This window comes from Bombina bombina, chromosome 1 (genome assembly GCF_027579735.1).
Source record: "Bombina bombina isolate aBomBom1 chromosome 1, aBomBom1.pri, whole genome shotgun sequence".
Classification (NCBI taxonomy): Eukaryota; Metazoa; Chordata; class Amphibia; order Anura; family Bombinatoridae; genus Bombina; species Bombina bombina.
Window position 1 is genome coordinate 1,573,285,841 of NC_069499.1, and position 27,067 is coordinate 1,573,312,907.

Here is a 27,067-nt window from a genome sequence, read left to right on the forward strand (position 1 = left end):
CAGTATTATACTGCTTTATTATTAGCTTATATATTATATATACACAATGTGTAATACACAACAGACTCTGCAGTATTATAAAGCTTTATTATTAGCTTATATATTATACACACAATGTGTAATGCACAACAGACTGCAGTATTATACAGCTTTATTATTAACTTATATATTATATATACACAATGTGTAATGCACAACAGACTGCAGTATTATACAGCTTTATTATTAACTTATATATTATATATACACAATGTGTAATGCACAACAGGCTGCAGTATTATACAGCTTTATTATTAGCTTATATATTATATATACACAATGTGTAATGCACAACAGACTGCAGTATTATACAGCTTTATTATTAGCTTATATATTATATACACACAATGTGTAATGCACAACAGACTGCAGTATTATACAGCTTTATTATTAGCTTATATATTATATATACACAATGTGTAATGCACAACAGACTCTGCAGTATTATATAGCTTTATTATTAGCTTATATATTATATATACACAATGTGTAATGCACAACAGACTGCAGTATTATACAGCTTTATTATTAGCTTATATATTATATACACACAATGTGTAATGCACAACAGACTGCAGTATTATACAGCTTTATTATTAGCTTATATATTATATATACACAATGTGTAATGCACAACAGACTGCAGTATTATACAGCTTTATTATTAACTTATATATTATATATACACAATGTGTAATGCACAACAGGCTGCAGTATTATACTGCTTTATTATTAGCTTATATATTATATATACACAATGTGTAATACACAACAGACTCTGCAGTATTATAAAGCTTTATTATTAGCTTATATATTATACACACAATGTGTAATGCACAACAGACTGCAGTATTATACAGCTTTATTATTAACTTATATATTATATATACACAATGTGTAATGCACAACAGACTGCAGTATTATACAGCTTTATTATTAACTTATATATTATATATACACAATGTGTAATGCACAACAGGCTGCAGTATTATACAGCTTTATTATTAGCTTATATATTATATACACACAATGTGTAATGCACAACAGGCTGCAGTATTATACAGCTTTATTATTAGCTTATATATTATATATACACAATGTGTAATGCACAACAGACTGCAGTATTATACAGCTTTATTATTAGCTTATATATTATATACACACAATGTGTAATGCACAACAGACTGCAGTATTATACAGCTTTATTATTAGCTTATATATTATATATACACAATGTGTAATACACAACAGACTGCAGTATTATACAGCTTTATTATTAGCTTATATATTATATATACACAATGTGTAATGCACAACAGGCTGCAGTATTATACAGCTTTATTATTAACTTACATATTATATATACACAATGTGTAATGCACAACAGGCTGCAGTATTATACAGCTTTATTATTAGCTTATATATTATATATACACAATGTGTAATGCACAACAGGCTGCAGTATTATACAGCTTTATTATTAACTTACATATTATATATACACACAATGTGTAATGCACAACAGACTCTGCAGTATTATAAAGCTTTATTATTAGCTTATATATTATATATACACAATGTGTAATGCACAACAGACTCTGCAGTATTATACAGCTTTATTATTAGCTTATATATTATATATACACAATGTGTAATGCACAACAGACTGCAGTATTATACAGCTTTATTATTAGCTTATATATTATATATATACAATGTGTAATGCACAACAGACTGCAGTATTATACAGCTTTATTATTAGCTTATATATTATATACACACAATGTGTAATACACAACAGACTGCAGTATTATACAGCTTTATTATTAGCTTATATATTATATACACACAATGTGTAATGCACAACAGACTGCAGTATTATACAGCTTTATTATTAGCTTATATATTATATATACACAATGTGTAATGCACAACAGACTGCAGTATTATACAGCTTTATTATTAGCTTATATATTATATACACACAATGTGTAATACACAACAGACTGCAGTATTATACAGCTTTATTATTAGCTTATATATTATATACACACAATGTGTAATACACAACAGACTGCAGTATTATACAGCTTTATTATTAGCTTATATATTATATACACACAATGTGTAATGCACAACAGACTGCAGTATTATACAGCTTTATTATTAGCTTATATATTATATATACACAATGTGTAATGCACAACAGACTGCAGTATTATACAGCTTTATTATTAGCTTATATATTATATATACACAATGTGTAATGCACAACAGACTGCAGTATTATACTGCTTTATTATTAGCTTATATATTATATATACACAATGTGTAATGCACAACAGACTGCAGTATTATACTGCTTTATTATTAGCTTATATATTATATATACACAATGTGTAATGCACAACAGACTGCAGTATTATACTGCTTTATTATTAGCTTATATATTATATATACACAATGTGTAATGCACAACAGGCTGCAGTATTATACAGCTTTATTATTAGCTTATATATTATATATACACAATGTGTAATGCACAACAGACTGCAGTATTATACAGCTTTATTATTAGCTTATATATTATATACACACAATGTGTAATGCACAACAGACTGCAGTATTATACAGCTTTATTATTAGCTTATATTATATATTATATATACACACAATGTGTAATGCACAACAGACTGCAGTATTATACAGCTTTATTATTTGCTTATATATTATATATACACAATGTGTAATGCACAACAGACTGCAGTATTATACAGCTTTATTATTAGCTTATATATTATATATACACAATGTGTAATGCACAACAGACTGCAGTATTATACAGCTTTATTATTAGCTTATAAATTATATATACACAATGTGTAATGCACAACAGACTGCAGTATTATACAGCTTTATTATTAACTTATATATGTGTAATGCACAACAGACTGCAGTATTATACAGCTTTATTATTAGCTTATATTATATATTATATATACACACAATGTGTAATGCACAACAGACTGCAGTATTATACAGCTTTATTATTAACTTATATATTATATATACACAATGTGTAATGCACAACAGACTGCAGTATTATACAGCTTTATTATTAGCTTATATATTATATATACACAATGTGTAATGCACAACAGACTGCAGTATTATACAGCTTTATTATTAGCTTATATATTATATACACACAATGTGTAATACACAACAGACTGCAGTATTATACAGCTTTATTATTAGCTTATATATTATATATACACAATGTGTAATGCACAACAGACTGCAGTATTATACAGCTTTATTATTAGCTTATATATAATATATACACAATGTGTAATACACAACAGACTGCAGTATTATACAGCTTTATTATTAACTTATATATTATATATACACAATGTGTAATGCACAACAGACTGCAGTATTATACAGCTTTATTATTAGCTTATATATTATATATACACAATGTGTAATGCACAACAGACTGCAGTATTATACTGCTTTATTATTAGCTTATATATTATATATACACAATGTGTAATGCACAACAGGCTGCAGTATTACAGGTAGCCCTCAGTTTACGCCGGGGTTAGGTTCCAGAAGGAATGGTTGTAAATCGAAACCGTTGTAAATTGAAACCCAGTTTGTAATGTAAGTCAATGGGAAGTGAGGGAGTTAGGTTCCAGACCCTTCTCAAAATTGTCATAAGTAACACCTAATTCATTATTTTTAAAGCTTTGAAATGAAGACTTTAAAAGCTAAACAGCATTATAAACATAATAAAATAATCACACAACACAAAATATATAATTAAACTAAGTTAAAAGAACAAAAACTTTTGCTAAGCAGCATTATAAACCTAATAAAATAACCACACAACACAGACTTCACTTGCATTTTTTTGCAAACAGTTCTTTCTATGCATTCCAATCTGGACTGATTTATAGACAGGAAGATCTTGTTCCTTTGAAATCTGCTTGATGGCTCAGGTCTGGTTAAACTGATTAATTTCAGCTTACTTGGCTTTGCTGCAACAATAGCGGACAGCTCCACCTACTGGCTATTTTAATAAATGCACTGCTTCTCAATGCTTTTCAATAGCAGTCACATGACTGGAAAAAAAGATTGTTATTCTGAATCGGTGTAAATTGAACCGTTGTAAACCGAGGGCCACCTGTATACTGCTTTATTATTAGCTTATATATTATATATACACAATGTGTAATGCACATCATACTACAGAATTATACAGCTTTATTATTAGCTTATATATTATATATACACAATGTGTAATGCACAACAGACTGCAGTATTATACAGCTTTATTATTAGCTTATATATTATATACACACAATGTGTAATGCACAACAGACTCTGCAGTATTATACAGCTTTATTATTAGCTTATATATTATATACACACAATGTGTAATGCACAACAGACTGCAGTATTATACAGCTTTATTATTAACTTATATATTATATATACACAATGTGTAATGCACAACAGACTGCAGTATTATACAGCTTTATTATTAGCTTATATTATATATTATATATACACACAATGTGTAATGCAATACAGACTGCAGTATTATACAGCTTTATTATTAACTTATATATTATATATACACAATGTGTAATGCACAACAGACTGCAATATTATACTGCTTTATTATTAGCTTATATATTATATATACACAATGTGTAATGCACAACAGGCTGCAGTATTATACTGCTTTATTATTAGCTTATATATTATATATACACAATGTGTAATGCACAACAGGCTGCAGTATTATACAGCTTTATTATTAGCTTATATATTATATATACACAATGTTTAATGCACATCATACTACAGTATTATACAGCTTTATTATTAGCTTATATATTATATATACACAATGTGTAATGCACAACAGACTGCAGTATTATACAGCTTTATTATTAGCTTATATATTATATACACACAATGTGTAATGCACAACAGACTCTGCAGTATTATACAGCTTTATTATTAGCTTATATATTATATACACACAATGTGCAATGCACAACAGACTGCAGTATTATACAGCTTTATTATTAACTTATATATTATATATACACAATGTGTAATGCACAACAGACTGCAGTATTATACAGCTTTATTATTAACTTATATATTATATCAGTGTTTTTCAACCAGTGTGCCGTGGCACACTAGTGTGCCGTAAGAGATCCTCAGGTGTGCCACGGCAGACTGACAACAGTGTGACATATTTTTTAAACTTTGCTTGTTTTTTACTCCCAGTGCAGGGGTAGTTTGTAGGAGGCATGGCATAACAGCACAATACATACAGTATGTGTGTGTTTGTGTGTATGTGTATATATATATATATGCTGTATTAGGCTACAATGTGTGATTTTTTTTAAATTTTGGGATGGTGGTGTGCCACAGGATTTTTTAATGTAAAAAAGTGTGCCACGGCAAAAAAAAGGTTAAAAATCACTGTATTATATATACACAATGTGTAATGCACAACAGACTGCAGTATTATACAGCTTTATTATTAACTTATATATTATATATACACACAATGTGTAATGCACAACAGACTGCAGTATTATACAGCTTTATTATTAGCTTATATATTATATATACACACAATGTGTAATGCACAACAGACTGCAGTATTATACAGCTTTATTATTAGCTTATATGTTATATACACACAATGTGTAATACACAACAGACTTCAGTATTATACAGCTTTATTATTAGCTTATATATTATATATACACAATGTGTAATGCACAACAGACTGCAGTATTATACAGCTTTATTATTAGCTTATATATTATATATACACAATGTGTAATGCACAACAGACTGCAGTATTATACAGCTTTATTATTAGCTCATTTATTATATACACACAATGAGTAATGCACAACAGACTGCAGTATTATACAGCTTTATTATTAGCTTATATATTATATATACACAATGTGTAATGCACAACAGACTCTGCAGTATTATACAGCTTTATTATTAGCTTATATATTATATATACACAATGTGTAATGCACAACAGACTGCAGTATTATACAGCTTTATTATTAGCTTATATATTATATATACACAATGTGTAATGCACAACAGACTGCAGTATTATACAGCTTTATTATTAGCTTATATATTATGTATACACAATGTGTAATGCACAACAGACTGCAGTATTATACAGCTTTATTATTAGCTTTTATATTTTATATACACAATTTGTAATGCACAACAGACTGCAGTATTATACAGCTTTATTATTAGCTCATTTATTATATACACACGAGTAATGCACAACAGACTGCAGTATTATACAGCTTTATTATTAGCTTATTTATTGTATACACACAATGAGTAATGCACAACAGACTGCAGTATTATACTGCTTTATTATTAGCTTAAATATTATATACACACAATGGCCTCTAGTTGTCAAGCCGTCAACCGCAAATACGCTGGAATTCCGCAGCGTATTTGTGGCGAGGCTGATTCGCCTTAGTTATCAACCCCTACTGCCCGGCAAAAGTAGAATATAGTGACGTAAGCTTCGATCCGCCGGAATCAGTCCGATACAGATCGATTCTTACGTCACTACAGATGTTCCGAACGCAAGTTCGGCACAATCTGACTACTTTTGGTAGTTATCAAACTACTACCAGGTATGCTCGCCACTATTCCGGGGCAGCGTACCTGGATTTCAATCCGCCGCCCTGGAGGCGGCGGATCCCATAGGAATCAATGGGAGTCTGACCATAGCGAAAGCTCATGTTCGCTGCTGCCCGATATCCCATTGATTCCTATGGGAGATGTCTGCACCTAACACCCTAACATGTACCCAGAGTCTAAACACCCCTAATCTGCCCCCCCCTACACCGCTGCAACAAAATAAATTTATTACCCCCTAAACCGCCGCTCCCGGACCCCGCCGCAACTATAATAAACATGTTAACCCCTAAACCGCCACTCCCTGACCCCGCCGCCACCTACATGATACATATTAACCCCTAATCTTCCGCCCCCTATACCTGCGGATCCCGGACCCCGGCGCAACTAAATAAATTGTTTAACCCCTAAACCGCCGCTCCCGGACCCCGCCGCCACCTTTATTAAACTTATTAACCTCTATCCTGCCCCCCCTATACCGCCGCCACCTATATTAAAATTATTAACCCCTAAACCTAAGTCTAACACTAACCTTAACCCCCCCTAACTTAAATATTATTTTAATAAATCTAAATAATATTACTCGTATTAACTAAATTAATCCTATTTAAAACTAAATACTTACCTGTAAAATAAACCCTAAGATAGCTACAATATAACTAATAATTATATTGTAGCTATTTTAGGATTTATTTTTATTTTACAGGCAACTTTGTATTTATTTTAACTAGGTACAATAGTTATTAAATTGTTATTAACTATTCAATAACTACCCAGTTAAAATACTTACAAAATTACCTGTAAAATAAATCCTAACCTAAGTTACAATTAAACCTAACACTACACTATCATTAAATACATTAAATAAATTACCTACAATTACCTAAAATTAAATTAAATAAACTAAACTATAGTACAAAAAAAAACAAAACACTAAATTACAGAAAATAAAAAAGAATTACAAGAAGTTTAAACTAATTACACCTAATCTAAGCCCCCTAATAAAATAATAAAGCCCCCCAAAATAAAAAAATGCCCTACCCTATTCTAAATTACCAAGTAACCAGCTCTTTTACCAGCCCTTAAAAGGGCTTTTTGCGGGGCATTGCCAAAAGTAATCAGCTCTTTTACCTGTAAAAAAAAATACAACCCCCCCAACATTAAAACCCACCACCCACATACCCCTACTCTAACCCACCCAAACCCCCCTTAAAAAACCTAATGCTAACCCCCTGAAGATCATCCTAACTTGAGCCGTCTTCACCCAACCGGGCCGGAATCTTCATCCAAGTGGCGCAGAAGAGGTCCTTCATCCAGCAGAAGTCTTCATCCAGGCGGCGTCTTCAATCTTCATCCATCCGGAGCGGAGCCATCCTCTTCAACCGACGACTGAACGACGAATGAAGGTTCCTTTAAGGGACGTCATCCAAGATGGCGTCCCTCGAATTCCGATTGGCTGATAGGATTCTATCAGCCAATCGGAATTAAGGTAGGAAAAATCTGATTGGCTGATTCAATCAGCCAATCAGATTGAAGTTCAATCCGATTGGCTGATTCAATCAGCCAATCAGATTGACCTCGCATTCTATTGGCTGATCGGAACAGCCAATAGAATGTGAGCTCAATCCGATTGGCTGATTGGATCAGCCAATCGGATTGAACTTCAATCTGATTGGCTGATTGAATCAGCCAATCAGATTTTTCCTACCTTAATTCCGATTGGCTGATAGAATCCTATCAGCCAATCGGAATTCGAGGGACGCCATCTTGGATGACGTCCCTTAAAGGAACTTTCAGTCGTCGGTTGAAGAGGATGGCTCCGCGTCGGCTCCTTTTGAAGATGGCTCCGCTCCGGATGGATGAAGATTGAAGACTCCGCCTGGATGAAGACTTCTACCAGATGAAGGACCTCCTCTGTGCACCTTGGATGAAGATTTTGGCCCGGTTGGGTGAAAACGGCTCAAGGTAGGATGATCTTCAGGAGGTTAGCGTTAGGTTTTTTAAGGGGGGTTTGGGTGGGTTAGAGTAGGGGTATGTGTGGTGGGTTTTAATGTTGGGGGGGGTTGTATTTTTTTTTACAGGTAAAAGAGCTGATTACTTTGGGGCAATGCCCCGCAAAAAGCCCTTTTAAGGGCTGGTAAAGAGCTGGTTACTTGGTAATTTAGAATAGGGTAGGGCATTTTTTTATTTTGGGGGGCTTTATTATTTTATTAGGGGGCTTAGATTAGGTGTAATTAGTTTAAACTTCTTGTAATTCTTTTTTATTTTCTGTAATTTAGTGTTTTGTTTTTTTTGTATTATAGTTTAGTTAATTTAATTTTAGGTAACTGTAGGTAATTTATTTAATTTATTTATTGATAGTGTAGTGTTAGGTGTATTTGTAACTTAGGTTAGGATTTATTTTACAGGTAATTTTGTAAGTATTTTAACTAGGTAGCTATTAAATAGTTAATAACTATTTAATAGCTATTGTACCTAGTTAAAATAAATACAAAGTTGCCTGTAAAATAAAAATAAATCCTAAAATAGCTACAATGTAATTATTAGTTATATTGTAGCTATATTAGGGTTTATTTTATAGGTATTTAGTTTTAAATAGGAATAGTTTAGTTAATAATAGTAAGTTTTATTTAGATTTATTAAAATAATATTAAAGTTAGGGGGGTGTTAGTGTTAGACTTAGGTTTAGGGGTTAATAAGTTTAATATAGGTGGCGGCGGGGTCCGGGAGCGGCGGTTTAGGGGTTAAACATTTAATTTAGTTGCGGCGGGGTCTGGGAGCGGCGGTTCAGGGGTTGAGTTTAATGTAGATTGCGGCGGTGTAGTGGGGGCAGGATAGGGGTTAATAACTTTAATATAGGTGGCGGTGGGCTCCTGGTGTGGCGGTTTAGGGGTTAAACAATTATTTATTTGCGGCGGGGTCCAGGATCCGCAGGATAGGGGTTAATAACTTGAATATAGGTGGCGGCGGTGTAGTGGGGGGCAGGATAGGGGTTAATAGGTATGATGTAGGTGGCGGCGGGGTCCGGGAGCGGCGGTTTAGGGGTTAATACATTTATTATATTTGCGGCGCGGTCCAGGAGCGGCGGTTTAGGGGGTAATAACTTTATTTAGTTGTGGGGGGCTCCGGGAGCGGCGGTTTAGGGGGTAAAACAGTGTAGTTTAGTGTGGATGCTTAGTGACAGGCTATCAAAAAAGCTGCGAAGAAGCCGATGACTGTCAGTTAACAACAGTCCGCTGCTCATCGCTCCGTACTTGGTGCGCGGCTTCTTGACAGCTTTTTTGATAACTTTGGCGAACATATTCAGGTCTGCGGCGGCGATGGTAGGCGAGCTTAGGCGAGCGTATTGGGCCGGCGAATGCAGCTAAGTAGACGGTTTCATAACTAGAGGCCAATGTGTAATGCACATTAATAGAGTCTGCAGTATTATACAGCTTTACAGTGTTTTTCCATCTGATGTAACTGTATATCTCATCTGCCATCGTATACAGACAACCTGCACATTTGTCCATAGACCTCGTGAATTTCAGCTCAGAGATTGTCACAGCGCAAGAGATGAGAGTCATCTGGTCTTGGATCCCAGAGCGGTTCTCTTTGTACCCCCCAGTCCTCCTGTTTTCCACTATGGAGCATGGCTACAGTCTCCAGAGGTAATTCTTCTCATACATAAAGTGTCTTTTGTTGTAGTATGTAGTTTGTAGTATGACAGCATCCCCTGTGTGCCAGATCAGACACTTTTACACAATCACTCCTATCTCAGTAACACTTCATTCTAACAATGCTGCAATTCACATACAGACAAAATAGTTAGCTTATTTACCATTCTTTGTATACACAGATTAATATTAATTAACTACACTTTGACATTTTACCCCTTGACAGGACTTCCTGCCACATACAGCAAGTTACATGAAAACATTCCCTAACTATATTATATCATTTTATAAAGCTTTAGTCCAGGTGATTTAAGAAATTGAAATGTTCTAACCTGATATGAGTAGGAGTTATGAGCTTTCTAATATTTATAACTTCCTTCGCGGACTTGTATACCTTTATAAAAAAAAAAGGAATATCACTCTCATACTTGCTTGTGTATTTAAAATTTCCCAACGTTTTACTGGTTGATGGTTTATATATACAGTATAGCTTTCTGCAGACAGGAGAAGCCTGCAGGTGTCAGGGTACTTTATATAAATGCCTTTGTGCAGACAGGAGGAGCTTGCAGGTATCAGGGTACTTTATATAAATGCATTTGTGCAGACAGAAGGAGCCTGCAGGTATCAGGGAACTTTATATAAATGCATTTGTGCAGACAGGAGGAGCCTGCAGGTATCAGGGTACTTTATATAAATGCATTTGTGCAGACAGGAGGAGCCTGTAGGTATCAGGGTACTTTATATAAATGCCTTTGTGCAGACAGGAGGAGCCTGCAGGTGTCAGGGTACTTTATATAAATGCCTTTGTGCAGACAGGAGGAGCCTGCAGGTGTCAGGGTACTTTATATAAATGCCTTTGTGCAGACAGGAGGAGCCTGCAGGTGTCAGGGTACTTTATATAAATGCATTTGTGCAGACAGGAGGAGCCTGCAGGTGTCAGGGTACTTTATATAAATGCATTTGTGCAGACAGGAGGAGCCTGCAGGTGTCAGGGTACTTTATATAAATGCATTTGTGCAGACAGGAGGAGCCAGCAGGTGTCAGGGTACTTTATATAAATGCATTTGTGCAGACAGGAGGAGCCTGCAGGTATCAGGGTACTTTATATAAATACATGTGTGCAGACAGGAGGAGCCTGTAGGTATCAGGGTACTTTATATAAATGCCTTTGTGCAGACAGGAGGAGCCTGCAGGTGTCAGGGTACTTTATATAAATGCCTTTGTGCAGACAGGAGGAGCCTGCAGGTGTCAGGGTACTTTATATAAATACATGTGTGCAGACAGGAGGAGCCTGTAGGTATCAGGGTACTTTATATAAATGCCTTTGTGCAGACAGGAGGAGCCTGCAGATGTAAGGGTACTTTATATAAATGCCTTTGTGCAGACAGGAGGAGCCTGCAGTTATCAGGGTACTTTATATAAATGCCTTTGTGCAGACAGGAGGAGCCTGTAGGTATCAGGGTACTTTATATAAATGCATTTGTGCAGACAGGAGGAGCCTGCAGGTATCAGGGTACTTTATATAAATGCATTTGTGCAGACAGGAGGAGCCTGGAGGTATCAGGGTACTTTATATAAATGCATTTGTGCAGACAGGAGGAGCCTGCAGGTGTCAGGGTACTTTATATAAATGCCTTTGTGCAGACAGGAGGAGCCTGCAGGTGTCAGGGTACTTTATATAAATGCCTTTGTGCAGACAGGAGGAGCCTGCAGGTGTCAGGGTACTTTATATAAATGCATTTGTGCAGACAGGAGGAGCCTGCAGGTGTCAGGGTACTTTATATAAATGCATTTGTGCAGACAGGAGGAGCCTGCAGGTGTCAGGGTACTTTATATAAATGCATTTGTGCAGACAGGAGGAGCCAGCAGGTGTCAGGGTACTTTATATAAATGCATTTGTGCAGACAGGAGGAGCCTGCAGGTATCAGGGTACTTTATATAAATGCATTTGTGCAGACAGGAGGAGCCTGTAGGTATCAGGGTACTTTATATAAATGCCTTTGTGCAGACAGGAGGAGCCTGCAGATGTAAGGGTACTTTATATAAATGCCTTTGTGCAGACAGGAGGAGCCTGCAGTTATCAGGGTACTTTATATAAATGCCTTTGTGCAGACAGGAGGAGCCTGTAGGTACCAGGGTACTTTATATAAATGCATTTGTGCAGACAGGTGGAGCCTGCAGGTATCAGGGTACTTTATATAAATGCATTTGTGCAGACAGGAGGAGCCTGTAGGTATCAGGGTACTTTATATAAATGCATTTGTGCAGACAGGAGGAGCCTGCAGGTGTCAGGGTACTTTATATAAATGCATTTGTGCAGACAGGAGGAGCCTGCAGGTATCAGGGTACTTTATATAAATGCATTTGTGCAGACAGGAGGAGCCTGTAGGTGTCAGTGTACTTTATATAAATGCCTTTGTGCAGACAGGAGGAGCCTGCAGGTATCAGGGTACTTTATATAAATGCCTTTGTGCAGACAGGAGGAGCCTGCAGGTGTCAGGGTACTTTATATAAATGCATTTGTGCAGACAGGAGGAGCCTGCAGGTATCAGGGTACTTTATATAAATGCATTTGTGCAGACAGGAGGAGCCTGCAGGTGTCAGGGTACTTTATATAAATGCATTTGTGCAGACAGGAGGAGCCTGTAGGTATCAGGGTACTTTATATAAATGCCTTTGTGCAGACAGGAGGAGCCTGCAGGTATCAGGGTACTTTATATAAATGCATTTGTGCAGACAGGAGGAGCCTGGAGGTATCAGGGTACTTTATATAAATGCATTTGTGCAGACAGGAGGAGCCTGCAGGTATCAGGGTACTTTATATAAATGCATTTGTGCAGACAGGAGGAGCCTGGAGGTATCAGGGTACTTTATATAAATGCATTTGTGCAGACAGGAGGAGCCTGCAGGTGTCAGGGTACTTTATATAAATGCCTTTGTGCAGACAGGAGGAGCCTGCAGGTGTCAGGGTACTTTATATAAATGCCTTTGTGCAGACAGGAGGAGCCTGCAGGTGTCAGGGTACTTTATATAAATGCCTTTGTGCAGACAGGAGGAGCCTGCAGGTGTCAGGGTACTTTATATAAATGCATTTGTGCAGACAGGAGGAGCCTGCAGGTGTCAGGGTACTTTATATAAATGCATTTGTGCAGACAGGAGGAGCCTGCAGGTGTCAGGGTACTTTATATAAATGCATTTGTGCAGACAGGAGGAGCCAGCAGGTGTCAGGGTACTTTATATAAATGCATTTGTGCAGACAGGAGGAGCCTGCAGGTATCAGGGTACTTTATATAAATGCATTTGTGCAGACAGGAGGAGCCTGTAGGTATCAGGGTACTTTATATAAATGCCTTTGTGCAGACAGGAGGAGCCTGCAGTTGTAAGGGTACTTTATATAAATGCATTTGTGCAGACAGGAGGAGCCTGCAGTTATCAGGGTACTTTATATAAATGCCTTTGTGCAGACAGGAGGAGCCTGTAGGTACCAGGGTACTTTATATAAATGCATTTGTGCAGACAGGTGGAGCCTGCAGGTATCAGGGTACTTTATATAAATGCATTTGTGCAGACAGGAGGAGCCTGTAGGTATCAGGGTATTTTATATAAATGCATTTGTGCAGACAGGAGGAGCCTGCAGGTGTCAGGGTACTTTATATAAATGCATTTGTGCAGACAGGAGGAGCCTGCAGGTATCAGGGTACTTTATATAAATGCATTTGTGCAGACAGAAGGAGCCTGTAGGTGTCAGTGTACTTTATATAAATGCCTTTGTGCAGACAGGAGGAGCCTGCAGGTATCAGGGTACTTTATATAAATGCCTTTGTGCAGACAGGAGGAGCCTGCAGGTGTCAGGGTACTTTATATAAATGCATTTGTGCAGACAGGAGGAGCCTGCAGGTATCAGGGTACTTTATATAAATGCATTTGTGCAGACAGGAGGAGCCTGCAGGTGTCAGGGTACTTTATATAAATGCATTTGTGCAGACAGGAGGAGCCTGTAGGTATCAGGGTACTTTATATAAATGCCTTTGTGCAGACAGGAGGAGCCTGCAGGTATCAGGGTACTTTATATAAATGCATTTGTGCAGACAGGAGGAGCCTGTAGGTGTCAGGGTACTTTATATAAATGCCTTTGTGCAGACAGGAGGAGCCTGCAGGTATCAGGGTACTTTATATAAATGCCTTTGTGCAGACAGGAGGAGCCTGCAGGTGTCAGGGTACTTTATATAAATGCCTTTGTGCAGACAGGAGGAGCCTGCAGGTATCAGGGTACTTTATATAAATGCATTTGTGCAGACAGGAGGAGCCTGCAGATGTAAGGGTACTTTATATAAATGCCTTTCTGCAGACAGGAGGAGCCTACAGGTGTCAGTGTACTTTATATAAATGCATTTGTGCAGACAGGAGGAGCCTGCAGGTATCAGGGTACTTTATAGAAATGCCTTTGTGCAGACAGGAGGAGCCTGCAGGTATCAGGGTACTTTATATAAATTCCTTTCTGCAGACAGGATGTGCCTGTAGGTATCAGGGTACTTTATATAAATGCATTTGTGCAGACAGGAGGAGCCTGTAGGTATCAGGGTACTTTATATAAATGCATTCGTGCAGACAGGAGGAGCCTGCAGGTATCAGGGTACTTTATATAAATGCATTTGTGCAGACAGGAGGAGCCTACAGGTATCAGGGTACTTTATATAAATGCATTTGTGCAGACAGGAGGAGCCTGCAGATGTAAGGGTACTTTATATAAATGCCTTTCTGCAGACAGGAGGAGCTTGCAGGTGTCAGTGTACTTTATATAAATGCCTTTGTGCAGACAGGAGGAGCCTGTAGGTATCAGGGTACTTTATATAAATGCCTTTGTGCAGACAGGAGGAGCCTGCAGATGTAAGGGTACTTTATATAAATGCCTTTGTGCAGACAGGAGGAGCCTGCAGTTATCAGGGTACTTTATATAAATGCCTTTGTGCAGACAGGAGGAGCCTGTAGGTATCAGGGTACTTTATATAAATGCATTTGTGCAGACAGGAGGAGCCTGTAGGTGTCAGTGTACTTTATATAAATGCCTTTGTGCAGACAGGAGGAGCCTGCAGTTATCAGGGTACTTTATATAAATGCCTTTGTGCAGACAGGAGGAGCCTGTAGGTACCAGGGTACTTTATATAAATGCATTTGTGCAGACAGGTGGAGCCTGCAGGTATCAGGGTACTTTATATAAATGCATTTGTGCAGACAGGAGGAGCCTGTAGGTATCAGGGTATTTTATATAAATGCATTTGTGCAGACAGGAGGAGCCTGCAGGTGTCAGGGTACTTTATATAAATGCATTTGTGCAGACAGGAGGAGCCTGCAGGTATCAGGGTACTTTATATAAATGCATTTGTGCAGACAGGAGGAGCCTGTAGGTGTCAGTGTACTTTATATAAATGCCTTTGTGCAGACAGGAGGAGCCTGCAGGTATCAGGGTACTTTATATAAATGCCTTTGTGCAGACAGGAGGAGCCTGCAGGTGTCAGGGTACTTTATATAAATGCATTTGTGCAGACAGGAGGAGCCTGCAGGTATCAGGGTACTTTATATAAATGCATTTGTGCAGACAGGAGGAGCCTGCAGGTGTCAGGGTACTTTATATAAATGCATTTGTGCAGACAGGAGGAGCCTGTAGGTATCAGGGTACTTTATATAAATGCCTTTGTGCAGACAGGAGGAGCCTGCAGGTATCAGGGTACTTTATATAAATGCATTTGTGCAGACAGGAGGAGCCTGGAGGTATCAGGGTACTTTATATAAATGCATTTGTGCAGACAGGAGGAGCCTGCAGGTATCAGGGTACTTTATATAAATGCATTTGTGCAGACAGGAGGAGCCTGGAGGTATCAGGGTACTTTATATAAATGCATTTGTGCAGACAGGAGGAGCCTGCAGGTGTCAGGGTACTTTATATAAATGCCTTTGTGCAGACAGGAGGAGCCTGCAGGTGTCAGGGTACTTTATATAAATGCCTTTGTGCAGACAGGAGGAGCCTGCAGGTGTCAGGGTACTTTATATAAATGCCTTTGTGCAGACAGGAGGAGCCTGCAGGTGTCAGGGTACTTTATATAAATGCATTTGTGCAGACAGGAGGAGCCTGCAGGTATCAGGGTACTTTATATAAATGCATTTGTGCAGACAGGAGGAGCCTGCAGGTGTCAGGGTACTTTATATAAATGCATTTGTGCAGACAGGAGGAGCCAGCAGGTGTCAGGGTACTTTATATAAATGCATTTGTGCAGACAGGAGGAGCCTGCAGGTATCAGGGTACTTTATATAAATGCATTTGTGCAGACAGGAGGAGCCTGTAGGTATCAGGGTACTTTATATAAATGCCTTTGTGCAGACAGGAGGAGCCTGCAGATGTAAGGGTACTTTATATAAATGCCTTTGTGCAGACAGGAGGAGCCTGCAGTTATCAGGGTACTTTATATAAATGCCTTTGTGCAGACAGGAGGAGCCTGTAGGTACCAGGGTACTTTATATAAATGCATTTGTGCAGACAGGTGGAGCCTGCAGGTATCAGGGTACTTTATATAAATGCATTTGTGCAGACAGGAGGAGCCTGTAGGTATCAGGGTACTTTATATAAATGCATTTGTGCAGACAGGAGGAGCCTGCAGGTGTCAGGGTACTTTATATAAATGCATTTGTGCAGACAGGAGGAGCCTGCAGGTATCAGGGTACTTTATATAAATGCATTTGTGCAGACAGAAGGAGCCTGTAGGTGTCAGTGTACTTTATATAAATGCCTTTGTGCAGACAGGAGGAGCCTGCAGGTATCAGGGTACTTTATATAAATGCATTTGTGCAGACAGGAGGAGCCTGCAGGTGTCAGGGTACTTTATATAAATGCATTTGTGCAGACAGGAGGAGCCTGCAGGTATCAGGGTACTTTATATAAATGCATTTGTGCAGACAGGAGGAGCCTGCAGGTGTCAGGGTACTTTATATAAATGCATTTGTGCAGACAGGAGGAGCCTGTAGGTATCAGGGTACTTTATATAAATGCATTTGTGCAGACAGGAGGAGCCTGCAGGTATCAGGGTACTTTATATAAATGCATTTGTGCAGACAGGAGGAGCCTGTAGGTGTCAGGGTACTTTATATAAATGCCTTTGTGCAGACAGGAGGAGCCTGCAGGTATCAGGGTACTTTATATAAATGCCTTTGTGCAGACAGGAGGAGCCTGCAGGTGTCAGGGTACTTTATATAAATGCCTTTGTGCAGACAGGAGGAGCCTGCAGGTATCAGGGTACTTTATATAAATGCATTTGTGCAGACAGGAGGAGCCTGCAGATGTAAGGGTACTTTATATAAATGCCTTTCTGCAGACAGGAGGAGCCTACAGGTGTCAGTGTACTTTATATAAATGCATTTGTGCAGACAGGAGGAGCCTGCAGGTATCAGGGTACTTTATAGAAATGCCTTTGTGCAGACAGGAGGAGCCTGCAGGTATCAGGGTACTTTATATAAATTCCTTTCTGCAGACAGGATGTGCCTGTAGGTATCAGGGTACTTTATATAAATGCATTTGTGCAGACAGGAGGAGCCTGTAGGTATCAGGGTACTTTATATAAATGCATTCGTGCAGACAGGAGGAGCCTGCAGGTATCAGGGTACTTTATATAAATGCATTTGTGCAGACAGGAGGAGCCTGCAGGTATCAGGGTACTTTATATAAATGCATTTGTGCAGACAGGAGGAGCCTGCAGATGTAAGGGTACTTTATATAAATGCCTTTCTGCAGACAGGAGGAGCTTGCAGGTGTCAGTGTACTTTATATAAATGCGTTTGTGCAGACAGGAGGAGCCTGCAGGTATCAGGGTACTTTATATAAATGCCTTTGTGCAGACAGGAGGAGCCTGCAGGTATCAGGGTACTTTATATAAATTCCTTTCTGCAGACAGGATGTGCCTGTAGGTATCAGGGTACTTTATATAAATGCCTTTGTGCAGACAGGAGGAGCCTGCAGGATTCAGGGTACTTTATATAAATGCCTTTCTGCAGACAGGAGGAGCATGCAGGTATCACGGTACTTTATATAAATGCCTTTGTGCAGACAGGAGGAGCCTGCAGGTATCAGGATACTTTATATAAGTGCCTTTCTGCAGACAGGAGGAACCTGTAGGTATCAGGGTATTTTATATAAATGCCTTTGTGCAGACAGGAGGAGCCTGCAGGTATCAGGGTACTTTATATAAATACCTTTGTGCAGACAGGAGGAGCCTGCAGGTATCAGGGTACTTTATATAAATGCCTTTCTGCAGACAGGAGGAGCCTGCAGGTATCACTGTACTTTATATAAATGCCTTTGTGCAGACAGGAGGAGCCTGCAGGTATCAGGGTACTTTATATAAATGCCTTAGTGCAGACAGGAGGAGCCTGCAGGTATCAGGGTACTTTATATAAATGCATTTGTGCAGACAGGAGGAGCCTGCAGATATCAGGGTACTTTATATAAATACCTTTGTGCAGACAGGAGGAACCTGCAGGTATCAGGGTATTTTATATAAATGCCTTTCTGCAGACAGGAGGAGCCTGCAGGCATCGGGGTACTTTATATAAATACCTTTGTGCAGACAGGAGGAGCCTGCAGGTGTCAGGGTACTTTATATAAATGCATTTGTGCAGACAGGAGGAGCCTGCAGGTGTCAGGGTACTTTATATAAATGCATTTGTGCAGACAGGAGGAGCCTGCAGGTGTCAGGGTACATTATATAAATGCATTTGTGCAGACAGGAGGAGCCAGCAGGTGTCAGGGTACTTTATATAAATGCATTTGTGCAGACAGGAGGAGCCTGCAGGTATCAGGGTACTTTATATAAATGCATTTGTGCAGACAGGAGGAGCCTGTAGGTATCAGGGTACTTTATATAAATGCCTTTGTGCAGACAGGAGGAGCCTGCAGATGTAAGGGTACTTTATATAAATGCCTTTGTGCAGACAGGAGGAGCCTGCAGTTATCAGGGTACTTTATATAAATGCCTTTGTGCAGACAGGAGGAGCCTGTAGGTACCAGGGTACTTTATATAAATGCATTTGTGCAGACAGGTGGAGCCTGCAGGTATCAGGGTACTTTATATAAATGCATTTGTGCAGACAGGAGGAGCCTGTAGGTATCGGGTATTTTATATAAATGCATTTGTGCAGACAGGAGGAGCCTGCAGGTGTCAGGGTACTTTATATAAATGCATTTGTGCAGACAGGAGGAGCCTGCAGGTATCAGGGTACTTTATATAAATGCATTTGTGCAGACAGGAGGAGCCTGTAGGTGTCAGTGTACTTTATATAAATGCCTTTGTGAAGACAGGAGGAGCCTGCAGGTATCAGGGTACTTTATATAAATGCCTTTGTGCAGACAGGAGGAGCCTGCAGGTGTCAGGGTACTTTATATAAATGCATTTGTGCAGACAGGAGGAGCCTGCAGGTATCAGGGTACTTTATATAAATGCATTTGTGCAGACAGGAGGAGCCTGCAGGTGTCAGGGTACTTTATATAAATGCATTTGTGCAGACAGGAGGAGCCTGTAGGTATCAGGGTACTTTATATAAATGCCTTTGTGCAGACAGGAGGAGCCTGCAGGTATCAGGGTACTTTATATAAATGCATTTGTGCAGACAGGAGGAGCCTGTAGGTGTCAGGGTACTTTATATAAATGCCTTTGTGCAGACAGGAGGAGCCTGCAGGTATCAGGGTACTTTATATAAATGCCTTTGTGCAGACAGGAGGAGCCTGCAGGTGTCAGGGTACTTTATATAAATGCATTTGTGCAGACAGGAGGAGTCTGTAGGTATCAGGGTACTTTATATAAATGCCTTTGTGCAGACAGGAGGAGCCTGCAGGTATCAGGGTACTTTATATAAATGCATTTGTGCAGACAGGAGGAGCCTGCAGATGTAAGGGTACTTTATATAAATTCCTTTCTGCAGACAGGATGTGCCTGTAGGTATCAGGGTACTTTATATAAATGCCTTTGTGCAGACAGGAGGAGCCTGCAGGATTCAGGGTACTTTATATAAATGCCTTTCTGCAGACAGGAGGAGCCTGCAGGTATCACGGTACTTTATATAAATGCCTTTGTGCAGACAGGAGGAGCCTGCAGGTATCAGGGTACTTTATATAAGTGCCTTTCTGCAGACAGGAGGAACCTGTAGGTATCAGGGTATTTTATATAAATGCCTTTCTGCAGACAGGAGGAGCCTGCAGGTATCAGGGTACTTTATATAAATACCTTTGTGCAGACAGGAGGAGCCTGCAGGTATCAGGGTATTTTATATAAATGCCTTTCTGCAGACAGGAGGAGCCTTCAGGTGTCAGGGTACTTTATATAAATGCCTTTGTGCAGACAGGAGGAGCCTGCAGGTATCAGGGTACTTTATATAAATACCTTTGTGCAGACAGGAGGAGCCTGCAGGTATCAGGGTACTTTATATAAATACCTTTGTGCAGACAGGAGGAGCCTGCAGTTATCAGGGTACTTTATATAAGTGCCTTTCTGCAGACAGGAGGAACCTGTAGGTATCAGGGTATTTTATATAAATGCATTTGTGCAGACAGGTGTCAGGGTACTTTATATAAATACATGTGTGCAGACAGGAGGAGCCTGCAGGTATCAGAGTACTTTAAATAAATGCCTTTGTGCAGACAGGAGGAGCCTGTAGGTGTCAAGGTACTTTATATAAATGCCTTTGTGCAGACAGGAGGAGCCTGCAGGTATCAGGGTACTTTATATAAATGCATTTGTGCAGACAGGAGGAGCCTGCAGGTGTCAGGGTACTTTATATAAATGCATTTGTGCAGACAGGAGGAGCCTGTAGGTATCAGGGTACTTTATATAAATGCCTTTGTGCAGACAGGAGGAGCCTGCAGGTATCAGGGTACTTTATATAAATGCATTTGTGCAGACAGGAGGAGCCTGTAGGTGTCAGGGTACTTTATATAAATGCCTTTGTGCAGACAGGAGGAGCCTGCAGGTATCAGGGTACTTTATATAAATGCCTTTGTGCAGACAGGAGGAGCCTGCAGGTGTCAGTGTACTTTATATAAATTCATTTGTGCAGACAGGAGGAGTCTGTAGGTATCAGGGTACTTTATATAAATGCCTTTGTGCAGACAGGAGGAGCCTGCAGGTATCAGGGTACTTTATATAAATGCATTTGTGCAGACAGGAGGAGCCTGCAGATGTAAGGGTACTTTATATAAATGCCTTTGTGCAGACAGGAGGAGCTTGCAGGTATCAGGGTACTTTATATAAATGCCTTTGTGCAGACAGGAGGAGCCTGCAGGATTCAGGGTACTTTATATAAATGCCTTTCTGCAGACAGGAGGAGCCTGCAGGTATCACAGTACTTTATATAAATGCCTTTGTGCAGACAGGAGGAGCCTGCAGGTATCAGGGTACTTTATATAAGTGCCTTTCTGCAGACAGGAGGAACCTGTAGGTATCAGGGTATTTTATATAAATGCCTTTCTGCAGACAGGAGGAGCCTGCAGGTATCAGGGTACTTTATATAAATACCTTTGTGCAGACAGGAGGAGCCTGCAGGTATCAGGGTATTTTATATAAATGCCTTTCTGCAGACAGGAGGAGCCTTCAGGTGTCAGGGTACTTTATATAAATGCCTTTGTGCAGACAGGAGGAGCCTGCAGGTATCAGGGTACTTTATATAAATACCTTTGTGCAGACAGGAGGAGCCTGCAGGTATCAGGGTACTTTATATAAATACCTTTGTGCAGACAGGAGGAGCCTGCAGTTATCAGGGTACTTTATATAAGTGCCTTTCTGCAGACAGGAGGAACCTGTAGGTATCAGGGTATTTTATATAAATGCATTTGTGCAGACAGGTGTCAGGGTACTTTATATAAATACATGTGTGCAGACAGGAGGAGCCTGCAGGTATCAGAGTACTTTATATAAATGCCTTAGTGCAGACAGGAGGAGCCTGCAGGTATCAGGGTACTTTATATAAATACATGTGTGCAGACAGGAGGAGCCTGCAGGTATCAGGGTACTTTATATAAATGCCTTTCTGCAGACAGGAGGAGCCTGCAGGTATCAGGGTACTTTATATAAATGCATTTGTGCAGACAGGAGGAGCCTGGAGGTATCAGGGTACTTTATATAAATGCATTTGTGCAGACAGGAGGAGCCTGCAGGTATCAGGGTACTTTATATAAATGCCTTTGTGCAGACAGGAGGAACCTGCAGGTATCAGGGTATTTTATATAAATGCCTTTCTGCAGACAGGAGGAGCCTGCAGGTATCAGGGTACTTTATATAAATACCTTTGTGCAGACAGGAGGAGCCTGCAGGTATCAGGGTATTTTATATAAATGCCTTTCTGCAGACAGGAGGAGCCTTCAGGTGTCAGGGTACTTTATATAAATGCCTTTGTGCAGACAGGAGGAGCCTGCAGGTATCAGGGTACTTTATATAAATACCTTTGTGCAGACAGGAGGAGCCTGCAGGTATCAGGGTACTTTATATAAATACCTTTGTGCAGACAGGAGGAGCCTGCAGGTATCAGGGTACTTTATATAAATGCCTTTCTGCAGACAGGAGGAACCTGTAGGTATCAGGGTATTTTATATAAATGCATTTGTGCAGACAGGAGGAGCCTTCAGGTGTCAGGGTACTTTATATAAATGCCTTTGTGCAGACAGGAGGAGCCTGCAGGTATCAGGGTACTTTATATAAATGCCTTAGTGCAGACAGGAGGAGCCTGCATGTATCAGGGTACTTTATATAAATGCATTTGTGCCGACAGGAGGAGCCTTCAGGTGTCAGGGTACTTTATATAAATACATGTGTGCAGACAGGAGGAGCCTGCAGGTATCAGGGTACTTTATATAAATACATGTGTGCAGACAGGAGGAGCCTGCAGGTATCAGGGTACTTTATATAAATGCCTTTACTTACAAAAATAAATTTACTCTGTGACTAACAGTTACATCTGTGCCAACAGATTCTATTCCCAAAGTGAGGGGTATGAGCCAACTATCCTTCTGATCAAGACAACCACAGGAGAGGTGGGTATATGGGGTGCCTAAAACACCAGCTTCTGACATTAACCCTGCTTACTAGTCACCTGAATTCCCATACAAATTGCCTCACACAGCTTTAGGCAAAAATAAAATGATTCAAATCCATTTGAAAACCCCAAGACAACCCATTAAGTACAGGCTTTCTTTCCTAAGACATAGAGAGTCCACAACGTCATTCCAATTACTAGTGGGATATTCAACTCCTGGTAAGCAGGAGGAGGCAAAGAGCACCCCAGTAAAGCTGTTAAAGGGATAGTAAACTCAATTTTTTTACCAATATTTACAATAATAAAATACCATTATACTTTGTAATTTACATCTTAACTATTTCCTAGCGTTTACATTTTTGTTATTAAAAATCTTATTGCTGTCAAACCTACTTTTTAATTATTATTCAAGCCCTATAACGATAGTCTACCTAGGTAGAACCAATATGGTACCCAGCATGCGCAGAGTCTCCTCTTCTAAGTCTCACGCATATGCATGGGGATCCCATCTCTCCTCTGCCTTGAGGCACGTCATTACCAAAGCAGCAGAAGCAGAGGTTTGTGACGTCGCAGGCGGTGGGTGTGCCGCTCCAGGCATCAGAAGTAATGTACGGAGTGGATGAAGGAGCTGAAGATATTGCATTTAAGAGTATGGTATTCACCCCTAGTCAAATGAGCATGATGTTGCTTGCAGTATTTTTCCCCTAGACTAACTAACATTTCCTCTAGAACAACGAGCAATGACAATATTAAATATGTTGGACAGGAACTTTTTGCTTTGGTGCGCATGCGCTATGTAGTGCATGTGTTATTTTCAACAAATTAACGCCTAGATTACGAGTCTTGCGTTAGCCTTAAAAAGCTGCTTTTTAACGCCCGCTGGTATTACGAGTCAGGCAGGAAAGGGTCTCCCGCTCACTTTTCTTCCGCGACTCGAGGCTACCGCAAATCCCCTTACGTCGATTGCGTATCCTATCTTTTTAATGGGAATTGCCTAATGCCGGTATTATGAGTCTTGGAAGAAGTGAGCGGTAGACCCTCTCCTGTCAAGACTCCTACCGCATTTAAAAGTCAGTAGTTAAGAGTTTTATGGGCTAACGCCGGAACATAACACTCTTAACTAAAGTGCTAAAAGTACACTAACACCCATAAACTACATATTAACCCCTAAACCGAGGCCCCCCACCACATCGGAAACACTTAAATAAATATATTAACCCCTAATCTGCCGACCGGACATCGCCGCCACTTTAATAAATATATTAACCCCTAAACCACCGCACTCCCGCCTCGCAAACACTAGTTAAATTTTATTAACCCTAATCTGCCGTCCCTAACATCGCTGACACCTACTTACATTTATTAACCCCTAATCTGCCATCCCCAACGTCACCGCTACTATATTAAAGGTATTAACCCCTAAGTCTAAACCTAACCCCCCCTAGGTAGTTTAGGTAATTTATTTAATGATAGTGTAGTGTTAGGTGTAATTGTAACTTAGGTTAGGGTTTATTTTACAGGTAATTTTGTACTTATTTTAGCTAGGTAGTAAATCCTAAGATAGCTACAATGTAACTATTATCTTGGATGACGTCCCTTAAAGGAACCGTCATTCGTCGGGAAGTCGTTGGAGAAGAAGGATGGATCCGCGATGGAGGTCTTCAAGATGGAGCCGGTCCTCATCGGATGAAGATAGAAGATGCCGCTTGGAAGAAGATGGTAGCCGGTCCGGATCTACTCTTCTTCCCGGATAGGATGAAGACTTTGGACCTCGTCAGCCGTCGGATGATGGATGTCTAGCCCCCGCTTGGGCTTAGATGAAGATTTCGAAGCCTGGAACGATCGGTGATACCTGGCATGGTGAAGACAAGGTAGGAAGATCTTCAGGGGCTTAGTGTTAGGTTTATTTAAGGGGGGTTTGGGTTAGATTAGGGGTATGTGGGTGGTGGGTTGTAATGTTGGGGGGGGGGGGTATTGTATGGTTTTTTTCACAGGCAAAAGAGCTGAATTCTTTGGGGCATGCCCCGCAAAGGGCCCTGTTCAGGGCTGGTAAGGTAAAAGAGCTTTGAACTTTAGTAATTTAGAATAGGGTAGGGCATTTTTTTATTTTGGGGGTCTTTGTTATTTTATTAGGGGGCTTAGAGTAGGTGTAATTAGTTTAAAATTGTTGTAATATTTTTCTGATCTTTGTAAATATTTTTTTATTTTTTGTAACTTAGTTCTTTTTTATTTTTTGTACTTTAGTTAGTTTATTTCATTGTATTTATTTGTAGATATTGTATTTAATTAATTTATTGATAGTGTAGTGTTAGGTTTAATTGTAGGTAATTGTAGGTATTTTATTTAATTAATTTATTGATAGTGTAGTGTTAGGTTTAATTGTAACTTAGGTTAGGATTTATTTTACAGGTAATAATTACAAAATTACCTGTAAAATAAATATAAATCCTAAAATAGCTATAATATAATTATAATTTATATTGTAGCTATATTAGGGTTTATTTTACAGGTAAGTATTTAGCTTTAAATAGGAATAATTTATTTAATAAGAGTTAATTTATTTCGTTAGATTTAAATTATATTTAACTTAGGGGGGTGTTAGTGTTAGGGTTAGACTTAGCTTTAGGGGTTAATCCATTTATTAGAATAGCGGCGAGATTCGGTCGGCAGATTAGGGGTTAATAATTGAAGTTAGGTGTCGGCGATGTTAGGGAGGGCAGATTAGGGGTTAATACTATTTATTATAGGGTTATTGAGGCGGGAGTGAGGCGGATTAGGGGTTAATAACTTTATTATAGTAGCGGTGAGATCCGCTCGGCAGATTAGGGGTTAATAAGTGTAGGCAGGTGGAGGCGACGTTGAGGGGGGTAGATTAGGGGTTAATAAATATAATATAGGGGTCGGCGGTGTTAGGGGCAGCAGATTAGGGGTACATAGCTATAATGTAGGTGGCGGCTCTTTGCGGTCGGCAGATTAGGGGTTAATTATTGTAGGTAGCTGGCGGCGACGTTGTGGGGGGCAGGTTAGGGGTTAATAAATATAATATAGGGGTCGGCGGTGTTAGGGGCAGCAGATTAGGGGTACATAAGTATAACGTAGGTGGCGGTCGGCAGATTAGGGGTTAAAAAAAATTAATCGAGTGGCGGCGATGTGGGGGGACCTCGGTTTAGGGGTACATAGGTAGTTTATGGGTGTTAGTGTACTTTAGAGCACAGTAGTTAAGAGCTTTATAAACCGGCGTTAGCCCAGAAAGCTCTTAACTACTGACTTTTTTCTGCGGCTGGAGTTTTGTCGTTAGAATTCTAACGCTCACTTCAGACACGACTCTAAATACCGGAGTTAGAAAGATCCCATTGAAAAGATAGGATACGCAATTGACGTAAGGGGATCTGCGGTGTGGAAAAGTTGCGGCCGAAAAGTGAGCGTTAGACCCTTTCCTGACTGACTCCAAATACCGGCGGTAGCCTAAAACCAGCGTTAGGAGCCTCTAACGCTGGTTTTCACGGCTACCGCCAAACTCCAAATCTAGGCCTTAGTTTTTAATAGATTTAGAAGCTTTGTTTTATAACAAAAGTAGG

General features: G+C 39.5%; 1 protein-coding gene across 1 annotated transcript in view; it reads left to right on the forward strand.

Annotated features, from left to right (window-relative positions):
* The window catches only part of LOC128656247 (TBC1 domain family member 24), a 115,623-nt gene that overhangs the window by 59,839 nt on the left and 28,717 nt on the right, over window positions 1-27,067 (forward strand). The window contains exons 3-4 of the mRNA XM_053710053.1: window positions 10,260-10,418; window positions 23,424-23,487. Of these exons, the coding sequence (XP_053566028.1) occupies window positions 10,260-10,418; window positions 23,424-23,487 (223 nt within the window). The remainder of the gene's footprint in view (window positions 1-10,259; window positions 10,419-23,423; window positions 23,488-27,067) is intronic.